Source organism: Trichosurus vulpecula, chromosome 6 (genome assembly GCF_011100635.1).
Source record: "Trichosurus vulpecula isolate mTriVul1 chromosome 6, mTriVul1.pri, whole genome shotgun sequence".
NCBI lineage: Eukaryota > Metazoa > Chordata > Mammalia > Diprotodontia > Phalangeridae > Trichosurus > Trichosurus vulpecula.
Window position 1 is genome coordinate 216,899,315 of NC_050578.1, and position 13,610 is coordinate 216,912,924.

Consider the following 13,610-nt stretch of genomic DNA (forward strand, 5'->3'; position numbering starts at 1 on the left):
CATATAATAAACAGGAACCTCTGAAATAAGTGATTATGATATCTTAGATTAACAATTAGGAGAGATATTCTAGATATAGATCTATAGCTAACCTAGACTTTAGGAAAACAGACTTCAAAGAATTCAGAGAAAATATAAGTAGGATGCCATGGCCTAAGACTCCAAAAACAAAATCAAGTTAAGTGGATTGGGAGGCTCTCCAGAATGATATCTTGCCCCCCAAAACAAATGATTCTAATGAGGAAGAAAAAGGGGAAACTAAGACCTTTTTGGATATACCGGAAACGAATTAGTCAAATACGAGTATGAAAAGGATTAGTAAAAGAGATTTAAGTGAGGGCAGTAACCAAAGTGGAAAACAAAAGCCTGGCCCAGTCAGGCTGTCCAGTGCAAGGAAGCCTTGGCCGGAGGAGAAGGAAGCCATCTGTGCTTCTGACAGATCCCTGTTTAGAGCACCCGACCACTGACTGTTCAGCTTTTGTTTGAAGACTTACATTAGAGGAGAACCTCCTCCTCCCAAAGGCAGCCTATTCTACTTTGAGGCAGTTCTCACTGTTAGCAAGTTTTTCCTGACTTCAAAGCCTATACCCACCTCTTTGCAGCTTCCATCCATTGCTCCTTTCAGGCTAAGAACAAGTCTAATCTTTCAAATACTTGAAGGCACCTTCCATGTTTCCCTTAAGTCTTCTATTTTCTAGGCTACAAGAAGCCTTTGCCAATTCCCCTTAATGCCAAGGCCTTTCCTCTGTTTATTATCTCCAGTTTATCCTGTATAGACCTTGTCTGTACAAAGCTGTACATAGCTGTTGTCTTCCCCCATTAGACTAAGAGCTCCATGAGAGAAAAGGCTATCTTTTTACCTTTATTTGTATCCCTAGCACTTAACACAGTAACTGGCACATAGTAGGCATTTAATAAAAATTTGCTGATGGATCTTAAGGTACTATAGACTTGTAAGTACTTCTCTGAATAAAGGCAAATGAATTCCACTACTAGAATCACAGAAGGCTACAATTGATGAGTCACTAAAGAATCTAATCCAACTTGCCACACTGCCAGACCTCACCTCTTACTTAGTCCAGAAAATAGAGGCCATCCATAATGACATGCTTCTTTACTAATCCAGACTTCAAAACTTCTTGACATTGTCCTATGTTCTTTCCTCCTCTGTTTCACTGTCAGATGAGGACATGATCCTTTTCTTTATCAGGGTCGACCTTTCCATTTGTCCTCTTGGGTCACTCCTCACTGGAAGATTGCATCTCCAATCATCCTCACCTCCCCCTTCATTGCTATATCTTACGGCCTTTGTTCAGTTTTTCTCCTTCTTTATCTCTACCGCATTTGACCTTGATGATCTGCCCTTCATCTTGTGGGCTCTCTCCTTCTCCCCGGATTTTTGTCATGCTCTTATCTCCTCTGCTGAGTTGCCATCCATGTCCTACACCTTCACAGTGAGTATCACTCTACTTGTCCGTCCTAAGCCTTCCCCTCTTTTCTCTCTGCACCTTTTCTCTGGTGAACTCAACAACTACAGGTTTAATGATCATTTCTATACAGACAACTTCCAGATCTATACATCTAGCCCTCATCCCTCTCTTGGGTTCCAATACTTTATCACCTATTGCTTGTTGCACAGGGAATCGGATGTCCTCTTCAAGCACCTCAAATTTACTATGCCCAAGATCTAAATCTTTATCTTCCCTCCAAACCCTACCTCCTCCACATTTCTCTTTTTCTATTGATAGCACCACCCTCTTCCCAACTGTCTAGGATTATGACCTTGAAGACACCTTTGACTCTTCCATGTTCCAAACTCCCCCATAGCTAATTAGTTACCAAGCCTGGTCAATTATACCTCCATTCCATATCTCACATTCTTCTCTACATACACACAGCCATCACATCAGTGCAGGCCCACCCGGATGACTATAATAACTTCCAACTGGTCCCCTGCTTTCAATCTCTCCCCTCTCCAATCCATCTTTCTCACAGCTACCAAAATAATATTTCTAAAGCACAAGCTTGATCATTTCATTTAAAAATGTAAAATCAGCTTGGCAATTGAAGCCCTTTGCACTTCCTCTGCCACCACCTCTCCAGTCTAACTTCACAGAATACTTTTCTTCCCATACTGTATGTCCTAGACAAACTGGTCCTCTTGCTACTCCCAAACTTGGCAACACAGCTCCCCAGCTTTGTACGGGATATTCCACTACTCCCCCACCTCGAGAGTGCATGTGCTCCTCCCTACTTCCTTAGCATCCCTAGCTTACTTCAAAGCTCGGCCCGTGTGCCACTTCTTACAGGAAGCCTTTCCTGATCCTTTCATTATTGTTGATCTATTCCTTCTCAACGATAATGCATGTAACTTAACTGTTTAAGCATTATATTCCCCACCACTCACACACATAGAATTTGAGCTTCTTGAGGACAAGGACTATTTCTCATATTGTTTTTATATTCTCAGCACCAAGCACATTACCTTGTACACAACAGGTACTTAATAAATATGAGTTGAATTATAGTGGCTTGCAAAAGATCATAACGATTGTGCTTTTCTTACAACCACCATGTATGGCAAATAGTGCAAGTGATGAGTAAATTGGAAATTCCAGCTAAGACGGCTGCCTGAATGGGAGGAAGGCACACTACCCACTTCCTACATACTGACTTTAGTAAAACCCTGAAGTTGACACCAGACCAAATAATAATCAAGAAATCCAATAATAAGCTATGGTGAGTTCTCCTATGTCATAACTGCATAAAAAGTAAAACAGAAACTTGAGGGTAACAGGAAAAGGGCCAGCAACAAAGCCAGTGTCAGCATACCCTGTGTGACCAAAGACAGGCCAGATATACATATACTATGAGGCTCAGTGCCCAGAGGCAGCAAGATTAGAGAGGTCCCTAGAGAAAGTCCTCAGGTCAGAAAACCCTCAAACAGGGACTTTAGAAGCCACAAAGAATGTCAGGAGGCAGTGACTAGCACAGTGCCAGAGCACTCCAACAAGAACAAACACACCCAATGGTATGAAGATCCCTAATATTCTGCCAGCAGTATCCAGAAAGAGCCCTGAAGATTCAGCCCTCTGAAGATCTAAGGAGGCCTAACCCCAGGAGGCAGAGGTCAACACAGAAACCAAGGTGACCCAGAGTGAAACCAAGTAGGGTTGACTACCCTACCCAATAAGACAACAGGGAACAGAGCCTAGAAATGGCATAAAGCCTAATCTCTAATTCCAAGAAATGGAATACCTGAAAACCAGAATAGACCAAACAGAAATCAATGATTCCAAAAGACTGCAAAAAATTGGAATTATCTGTACCTTACATAAAACTGACTTGGAAAACAGATCAAGGAGACATAGTTTAACAATCAATGAAAATTTTTCATGGTAAAAAGCTAAGACATTATATTTCAATATATCCTAAATTAAAACTACCCAGCTCTTTTGGAATCAGAGGGTAAAATGAAGACAGAAAGAATCCACAGATTACATACTGAAAGTAACCTGTACAGGAAAAGTCCTAAGAATGTCATAACCAAAATCCAAAGTTCTCATATCAAAGGAAAAACTCTACAAACATCCAGAAAGAAGTAATTCAAGTACCAAGTAACTTCAGTTGGGATCACACAAGACCTGGTGACTACTCCTAACAATGAGAGGAGATCTTGGAATGCAATATTTCAAAAGTCAAAAGAGATAGGCTTTCAACCAAGAATAACTTGCAAAGCTGAATATAATTTTATAAGGAAAAAAATGGACCTTTAATGGAAGAGGATTTTCAAGCAATTCTGAAGAAAAGAAGGGAGCTAAGTAAGAACTTTCAAATGTAAACACAAGAGTCCAAAGAAGCTTAGAATGGTGAATTTGTTTGAGCAACTGGAAAGAAATGTAGTATGATTAATGCTAACATTCTAATAGGGGAGAAGAAACAAATGTCCCTTCAGAGTCTTAATGTCTTTAAAGGGCATTGAGGGAGTTAAATAAGAAAAACAGAGATCTTGGGAGTGGATTAGATCTGTTCTGAGGGTTTTAAGAGGGGAAAGAGAAGGGAGGGCAAAAGAATAAATACACTGATGTAGAAAAGAGGAAGAAGGGGGTGGAACTTACTATTTCTCCTAATTGGGGTATGTAAACATATATGGGGTATGTAATGCGGCGTATGCAAACATGGAGGGAGGGATGGAGGGGGCAGGCATCAAATTAATCTCATAAATATAATGCAATGTAGAGTATGACTAAAAAGTAACAATAAAGTTCTTGGAGAACTCTGGATGGGGAAATCAGGGAGAAACTTCACAGGAGAGGTGTTATTTAAATTGGTCTTGAAGGTTGACTAGGATTTACTAATTTCTCTATGCCTACATTTCTTCGTATGTAAAATGTAGAGGCTGGAAAAAATGATTTCTAGAGTCTCTTTCACCTCTAATATTATCATATGAGTCTGCAATTCAATGTTATCTGTCTTAGATGATTTGTGTCATTAGTCAAACTGTGTTCCATGGAACTCTGGAACTTCTCATAAAGAAAAGTTGTAATGAAAAAAGCACACACAGCAAAGCTACCCAGTTGGCCACTTGAGTAAACTGAAAAATGTATACTTTTACCAGAAAAAAAACATCTGAAATTGATCTATATTGAACATGTGTCAGAAAAATTGGCTTCTTATTGATTTAGAATCAGTAACCCAGAAGTGTTGGCTGGTTTGTCTTGTCAGAGGCATGTAAAATAGACCATTTATATTTTTAGAATTTTTTTCCACTATAGATATTTTTATAAGAATTTCTATTACTGACAATTGGATAACAGTGAGAAATCTTTAGAGACAAGAAAGTAAAAGCTCTGTTGAAAAAAAAATCAAGAGCCTAACTGAATACCAAGTCACAAATACAGAAGAAATGTATGAAAATGGCTACACCTCCAGTTCATGTTCACTTCAAGTAAGTCTCATGAACAATGTGTTATGCTACCAAATTTTAAGGAATAGTGCCATAGTTTTGCCAAAATACCAAAGGAATTTACAAATAAAACATTTCTTCAGTTCTTCAGAGGAGACATGGTTTTCTCAGTGTCAGTATTTCCTTCAACAGCATAGACAGCAACCTAGTAGATGGTTTCATGACTATCTGTAGCCAATTAGCATCTCTACAATTTGTGAGGCTGGTCTTTGGTTTAAGTTCATTGCCAGGCCCACAATCAAAAAAGGCTTGTATTTTGGGGCTTGGTGTGGGACCTGTCAGAGCTGATGCTCCCTTAGCACACATAGCATTAAACAATCCGGATCGCCTCCATCCATCTCTTTAAGCAAATGGATGTTGCTAAAGAGACATCTAAAGACTTTTATGGAAGACAAGCAAAATATAGTGAACTGGAAATAAGACACTCCCATTTTGGTTTATGTAAGAAGAAAATGAAAATTGTTATAAAGGACTTTTGAGGTGAATATTATTTCAAATAAAAAAGAAAACACTTACTAAAAGCAAACAACCACGTCCTCACTTATTAAAAAATGTGTAAGATTGTTGAGTTCAAAATCACACTGATTTGAAAATATGATTTTAAAAAATCAATCTTATGGCTTTTGGTACTGTTAACAGCAAACATCTAAGACTTCTTATTTGTAAGCACCTTAGTTTTGCTCATAAAGTAAATTCATTACTTGAACTACCTATTTGATGGGACTATTGTTAGAAAAGTGCTTTACAAACTATAAAGTGCCATAGAAATGTGGAGTCATCATCACCATCATCACCATTGTCAAGAGGTAATGTGGTAAAAAAGTGCTAGACTTGTAATCTGAAGATCTAAGTTTGAGTGGAGGAACTCTGCCTCTTACGATGTGGCCTTAAGTAAGAAACTCCTTTCTCTGGGGTTTGGTCTCCTTTCTTGTATGACGAATTATAATATTTACACTCCATCCATGGTTTTGTTGTGAAGAAATTGCTCTGTAATTCTTAAAGCAATATAGAAATTAGGAGGCAGAATTAAAATTTTGAGTTCCCCCACCTTATGCTTCTATTATCTAAGCTCCAGAGCCTCAATCCCATTAGCATTTCTTTCTAGAGCCTCTTTGTGGCTATTCTCTGGATCCATTCCAGTTTCTCTACATTCATTCTGACATGCAAGACATACAGACTAGACACATATTCTAATAATATTCTAACCAATGACAAACAAGTGGAAAAGTTACTTTTTGACTATCACATCACTCTTGCCACCATAAGGAAAAGAACTCTGTAAACACTTGAAGCACCACAGAACGAGGATCAAGAGATCTGATCAGAGGACTATTCGACCCTATATACACAGCCTGTAGAACTCTACGCCTCATGTTCTAGCCAGTGTCTCCTTCTAGTACCTCAAAGGGTTTCTTTTGGGTTTTATAAGAGTTACTCAATGTCTTCCTTGTCTTTCTGTTGGAGGATGAACTGTCCTACTCCAAGACCAGACACTACAAATTATAAAGAGACTGCACCTAACCACAGACATCCCGCAGTCCGCCCTACAGTAGGAAGGGTAGGGGAGCCCAAAACACATTGGGGGAAGGACACTTGCAACCAACTGTTATCCATATATTTAAAGCTAGAATACCTTGTCACTAAAATTCCTCTAAGGTCCAAACTCAAGTTCTAAGTCATAACAAGTTCCACGAGGGATTAGATTTAGAAGGGACATTAAACAGCCATTCAGTCTAACCTCCTTTTACAGATGGAGAAACTTAAGTTAGGTGACCTGCCTGGGATTGTGTACCTGGGCTTTCCTCTATCCATGTCTCAATCCATTATTGCACCTGTCTCTGGATGAGTGGGATTCCCCAACACCCTAGTGAGGCAAACCTACTGCTGGTTTGGGTTTCTCCCTTACAACCTTGTCCAAAGGACTCAGCCCGTCACTTATCAACTTCAGCTCCCCTAAAGGGAGAAAAACAATTCAAAACCTTCACTCCCCACCCTCCAGAAAATGCCGAGGGGTTTAAAGAGCAGTGTGGTTTCTTCACTTCTGAAAAATGATAATGGACCAACTGAGTGGAGAGCAATGCATATACACCCTGATAGACAACACAAAATTCTGCTCAGTCATGGGCCATGGGCTGCAAAGGACCCAGAGGTTAGAACGTCAATACATTCTATCTCTTGGAAAATGGGGCTCACATTCCATTCATCCTCGCTTCCAGATCACTTAGGTGGATAGGAGGAGACTCTGACCTCGAACTTCCCACATCTTTCTTTTAAATTCTCACCCCTTAGATGAATCATTACTTTTAAATCTTAGACCTAGGAGGTTGGCCTTGTTCCCTCTCATATTAAAAAAAAAAAAAACCTTTGGAGAAAAAAGATAAAGTTTGGTATGTGAGACACTGATTTTCATTTCCTAGAGCAGAATTAGACAATAAGCTGCTCAAATGAAAGTCTTTCAAGCCAGCCTCCAAGGGCTTTTCAGTCATTTCAACACAATAGCTTTTCCCTTAGAGAGGAATGGGCGGGACCCCCATCAGACTGCCCTAAATTTTCAAAACATTTTCAACATAGCATTAACCTTTACTCATTCAAAAGGAAAAAAAAATAAAGTGCAAAACAAGCTTTAATCTTCCAGGCTAGCAACCCTAGCCCAGTCTAGCCAAGCCCAGTGGAGCCAAGTTCTTTCTAGAGAGCCTTTTATCCAGGGACCCCAAGTAATCCTGAGGCCTTCAGCTAGCTCTTCTGGTCTAACACAATGGGCAGATAGAGTGATAAAGCATCAGGCCCAGCACAAAGCACTGGGGATACAAATGAAGAAGGGGCCTCTCTGCCCCTGACCCAGAGAAGCTTCCTTAGATAAAACTGCCAGAAGAGGACCCCCTTTAATCAGTCAGCCAATTAGTGATATTGATGAAGAAGTGCCTACACTGTTCCAGGCAGGGCAGTGAGCACTGGGGATACAGAAAGAGCTCACAATTTCAGGGGCCAGGGCTTGCAGTGGAAGCTCAACCACTACCTAGCTTATCAAACACTTAGTTTATCTAGCCTATTCATCTAAACCATACCCTACTTAGAATGCACTCCTCCATTGCCTCCCCTGATGGAATTGTTTTTTTTCCTCCAGCTACAGCTCAGGCACCATGCTCTTCCAAGAAACCTTCCCTGATCCTCACCAGCTGGAAGCACTTTCTCTCTCAAATTTTTCTGGAGCACTTTGTTCCGGTCTCTCCTTTGCTCAGATGTCTGATATAATACTGACTGTGTGAGTGTTCTACCCCACTTATTAGACTGCCTGGTCCCTGAGGGCAGGGATTATGATTTTACAGCTCTCTCTACTCCAAGGGCCAAGTACAATCCCAAGGCACATAACGGGTACATAATACGTGTTGGATGAATTTAGATTCTCTTATTATAGTAGTAAAATCTGTGGTTCTTCTTTATCTGCCTCTGTCTTAAGATCACCTTCATCAAACAGTGGGAGAATAGCATTTTTTCTCCAAAGTAAGGATACTGCCTAAGGATCTAACTGTCCGCTAAAGTCTATTACTTTCTTTGTCTTGGTATTTTCAGTTGAATCTATGATTTAATCAGGTTAATGTTTTTTAGTTAATTCAATTTTTAAAATTATAGTTTACATTTATTCCTCCTGAATAAATGGGTACATCCTCTGAACAAAGTACAGGAGAAAGTACAAAGGACTCAGATGGATGCCATTCCTTTTATTGACCCCCTCATCAAATCTCCCACCAGGCTCTTCATTGGCCAGATGCAAACCCCTGACTGCCTATGTCATGACCTCCTCAAATGCCTCATTTAAGCATGCGTCTAACCTTTCACCTGACCGACCTGAGGCCTGGTTTCTACTAAAGTGGGGGGTGGGGGGAAGAATACTTTCAACTCTGTAGAAACAAAACTGCTCCCCAAAGACAAACACCAGTCAGTCAACAATTTTAGTGGATGTCAAAGCCTTAGAGCCTTCAATGCCAACTGACAATACTTGTGAAGTCCAATGGAACCTGCTAGTCACTGGAAACAAAAGAAAACCTTGCTTTGTGCTCAGAAGGGCAACAGACTTCCCCTGAAGGATTAGTCAAACTGTCCAAAGACAAAAATCATCTGTAGGGAGTGAAACTCTAAACCTCAGCTTGTACCAAAGGGGATAGACCAAAGACACAGCAAAGGAAACTCTCAGGGTTCAAGATTTGAGCCTCAAGGGCACAGGCCTGGCCAGAAATAACACTGCCCTAGAGATACAATATTAAGCACAAGCTGTGGATTCCCATAGAGAGACTATGGGTCAATTCAGGTGCTACAGTAACTCAATCTCAGGGTTCTGACTTGCTAAGACAGGAGCAAGGTCTTTAGTATGAAAGAAAGACCAGTCTTCATTCCAGTCACATGGCAGATGACGCTGTTGCCAAAATTTCCAGTTGTGAAACTGCTACCCTTGCTGTGAACTGGAGAATCAACAATTCAATTCAGTAAACATTTATTACACTCTGACTATGGACAAGGCCATAGTCACAAAGTGAGAAAGAGCCCTTGCCTCCAATGATCTTATAGTACCAAGAGAATCTGGTAGGAAAGTACCAATACCAGGGGCATCCAGGAAGGTAGGATGGCTAAAGGTTCATCAGCTTGGCTGTTCCTGAAATAAAGCACTGTGAAGTAAGGCTGGAAGAGTGGATGCTAGACTAAGGAGATTGACTTTAATGTTATAGGTAAGGGGGTGTAATGCAGTCACACCTGGGCCTTTTTTGGCAGTTGTGTGGAAGTTGCTGTGGGGAGATAATGGAGGCAGGAACATTAGAAGACTGAATCCAAAAACAAACAATTCCCCTTCTACTAAGGAAGGTGGAAACTCCATCAGACGCATATTGCAAAGTTCTTTGTCCTGCTCCTAACCCCACACCCCAGCACCACTCCTTATTCACTGGGCTGGAATTCATTCTACTATGACTAAAAACAAATGGACAGGGATGAAGTAAGCCACTTAAAGGTTCAGACTATTCATTTGCCCCAACAGTGGCATTCATTAGATAAAAAGTCTAGGCAAAGAAAACTTGTGGCAGCTCAGCAGAATCGTACCTTGGGGAGAAGACGGTGGGTCTCAACTCCTTCCTCTTATCTCTTAAACATTAGTCCTCCCTCAAGAAGCCTTATCATCAGAGTCGGGGCACCAAAGCCAGTCTTTCCTCTTAGCCTGTTCTTTAGTGGAAACTATGAGCCAATATGAGGTGTGACTGATTGTGAACACAATCCCTGACCCTGACTTCAATGAGGGACATTGGGTCTAACCAGTATCTGATAAAAATCCCCCCTACACATTCCTGACCAGGGGTTATCCAGATTCTCCTGGTAGACCTCCAAGGAGGAGGAATTTCCTACCTATAGCAACTATTCAACTCCACTTTTGGAGAGATGTCTTTTAAGTGTTGAGAAAATTTTAGTCTTGCCTCAACTTTTAAAAATTATAAAATCAATAACAAAAGCTGGCATTTATATAGCACTTTAAGGTTTGCAAAGCACTTTGCAGGTACCTCATTTGATACTTAAAACAATCTCATTAAGTAGGGTCCATTATTATCCTCATTTCACAGATGAGGAAACTGAGGTTGAGAGTGTTTAAATGACTTGCCTGGGTCAGACACTTAGTAAATTCTGGGGCAAATGGAATTCAGATCTTCCTGACTCCAAGTCTAGTGTTCTACACCACCTAGCTGATTCAGCCATCATGTAGACATAAAACAGGGGTCAACATTTTATGTCAAATCCCCAGCCTTCCAAAACACATAACTATATGAATTAACAAACCAGAAACAATAAAAGAAAATGCTTTTGTTTGGGGTCTTCTAGGTTAGATTTAAGTTCTACCACTTTTGATGCCATTTTCATTCCTTCTTTCACTCTCTTAAAAAAAAAAAAAGGATGTCATCAGTGTGTGTATCCTGAATATGTGGGTCTCTTTTTGCTGGTTTCATGCTGCAACACCTTGTATAGAGCTTTCCATGTTTCATTGCTTTCTTCTTTATATCACTTTTTTAAACAGTACCATAATGTTTCATTATACTAATATATAATCAGCCACCCTTAATTGTTGTATATAAAGGTGCTTTCTAATTTTTTGCAATTACAAATAGAGGATACATGAATATTTTTGTAGAAATCATTCTTTTCCCTTTTTTTATGATTTTTTGATCAAGAGTTCTAACATTAGAATGAATAAGCTGAAGATATGATCATGACTATGACCCCAGTTCCTCTAAGCAATCCTCATATGTGCATCGACTCTGGCCTCTTTATCATCCTGAACTCCTTCCTTGGGACATGCTACTGCTCAGTGAGAGCCTTCCAAAAGTGAGGTAGCCAGAATGGAACATGATGACCTAGCTTCTGTCTAAGCAGGGCACAGAAGGGCAAGACTATCACCTTGCTCCTTCTAGATTCTCTCTTTACGCAGCCTAACACTGGCATAGCTTTGGGGGCTGACCAGTCAGGCCCACTACTGACACACTCTCAGACCTTTTTCACAGGAGTTTCTGAGTAGCCACATCTTCTCAGGAGCTTACCCTTGTAACACCACCAACAATCTGGTCTTTTTCCGGGTATACGCTGATTGTCTGACACTGCGGTTCTGCTGGGCTTCCAGGGCACTGGTCAAGTATCTCTGGAAGTGGGCTGCACTGAAACATTCAGAGGTGTCCATGGTTTGCCTGTATACCATCCACCTAGAAATAACACAAACTCACTCAGACATAGGGTGATTTTTTTCCCCCAATTGCTGTTTAGATGACTTCTATCAATTGTTCTGGTTATAATGAGAACTGCTTGAAGAAAAGCAACTCTTCTTTGTGACCAGTATGGAGCAGAGCTGAAAAGTCAGAAGAAGGGACTGTGCAAAGCCGTGTTCAGCCACCTCTGGGAAGGAAGGAAGCAGGGAAGGATGGTCTAAAATCCCAGAGTCCACCTGCAGCCTGCTCTTTTCTGTAGTTCCTCTATAACCTCAGTCATGCTCAGACCCCAAAGCCCTCCCGTTCCCATGCTCTCATTTTTGTGACCAAAAGCTTCTGTTTGGTCTATGTGGACATTCCCTCTTCACGACTAATCCCAAACTACAAGTACCTTTTCAAAAGAATTTACTAGCAACTTAGGCAAAGAAGTAAAAACATGAAAATGAGCTTATAGAGAGAGAAATACTGATTTGTAGAGTCCAGAGAATTTTATCCTAAAATTTTCCGTTATCTGATTTTACAAAACGCTTGCACAAGTTTAGATTATTTAAAACCCAGTTCCGCTCAAATTAACATGTCCTAGGGTAAAAAGCAGGTAGACAGAAAAAAATTGGGATAGACTGTGAGCTCTATGAGGGCAAGGATTGCCTTTCGCCTTTCTTTGTATTCTCAGTGCTTAGCACGATGCCTAGAACAGAGCAGGCCCTTAAAGAGATAATTTATGTTTACTGACTGACTAACCTGAGAGGAATGGAATCCCAAGGCTAGTTAGGCTGCTATTTAGTCAATCTGTCAGCACCTAACAAGAAGAGGACTCCCAGACAGATCTACCCCTCCTCTAGCTCTCCACTGCTTCCTTCCTTTCTTCCTTCCTCTGAGACAATGCCTGGACAGAGCGGACAGCAAAGCCCAGCTAAACATCTCAGTCAGCAGGACTTAAACAATTTTTTTTCCCAATTAACTAGCATTTATTTTCTGTCTCTCCCACCCCCCCACTGAAAACCAAACCAAGCCAAGCACTTGTCACAGATATGCATCATCAAGCAAAACAAATTCCCACCCTGACCAAGTCCCAAAATGTCTGTCTCATTCTTCATCCTGACTGCATCCCCTCCATGAGGAGACAGGAAGAACTCAGTAAGGCTTTCTATAAGAGCAATTCTTGCCAAACAGACAGATGGTCTGTGTGAGATGTGGGAAAACCTCCAACAGGTGCCCAGCACACCGGGCTCTAGGAATCCCTTTGGTACACAGCCCTTGCACTGGTGTGGAATCATCTATCTTCTGAGGATCGGGCTACAAAGATCCCTTGGCCCACTGTTTCCCCAAGTTTCCATAATGGTCACTACCGCTTATTTACCTCTTCAGCAAGGCCATGGTCGACAAAGAACTATCCAAATGCTCATGTCTGCACAGGAACGTGGCCAAGGTACCCTCTCATCAGACTGAGACCTACTAAATCCTTTGTACCCAAAGCAAAGACAAGATCAGCCATACCAACCTTCCATATTCTTTGTGCAGAGTGACCAGGAAAGCACTTAGATCACTAGCATGACAGCCCGGCAGGCCGGTGACAATGTTGATAATCACCTAGGGGAAGGAAAAGACATTCAACAAATAAGCAAAAACTGTGTGAAAACATAGTGCCAGGGTAGAGACCAAGTTTAAACTGAATGGGTGTGGGAAGCACTCGGCCAACCTTAGAAGGCAGCTCGGTGGCACCGAGGATGGAGCTCAGTCAAATCCCCGAGGTGAAATCCTGCCTCGGTCAGTTACTTGTGGTTTTCAGTCTCAGTCTCCTCCTCTGTCAGATGGGCTTAACAGTATTGACTTTAAAGATTTGTTAGGAAGACCAAGTACACGTATAATGCATATAGTGTGCATAAAGCACTCTGCAAACTTTAAAGGCCTAT

The 13,610-nt window shown here is 41.1% G+C and overlaps 1 protein-coding gene across 2 annotated transcripts in view; it reads right to left on the bottom strand.

Moving 5' to 3' along the window:
* The window catches only part of C6H20orf194 (chromosome 6 C20orf194 homolog), a 173,827-nt gene that overhangs the window by 36,255 nt on the left and 123,962 nt on the right, over positions 1-13,610 (bottom strand). For both annotated transcript variants that reach the window (XM_036763212.1, XM_036763213.1), the window contains exons 26-27: positions 13,199-13,287; positions 11,536-11,694 (exon numbers count right to left, since the gene is read on the bottom strand). In XM_036763212.1, coding sequence (XP_036619107.1) covers positions 11,536-11,694; positions 13,199-13,287 — 248 coding nt within the window. The remainder of the gene's footprint in view (positions 1-11,535; positions 11,695-13,198; positions 13,288-13,610) is intronic.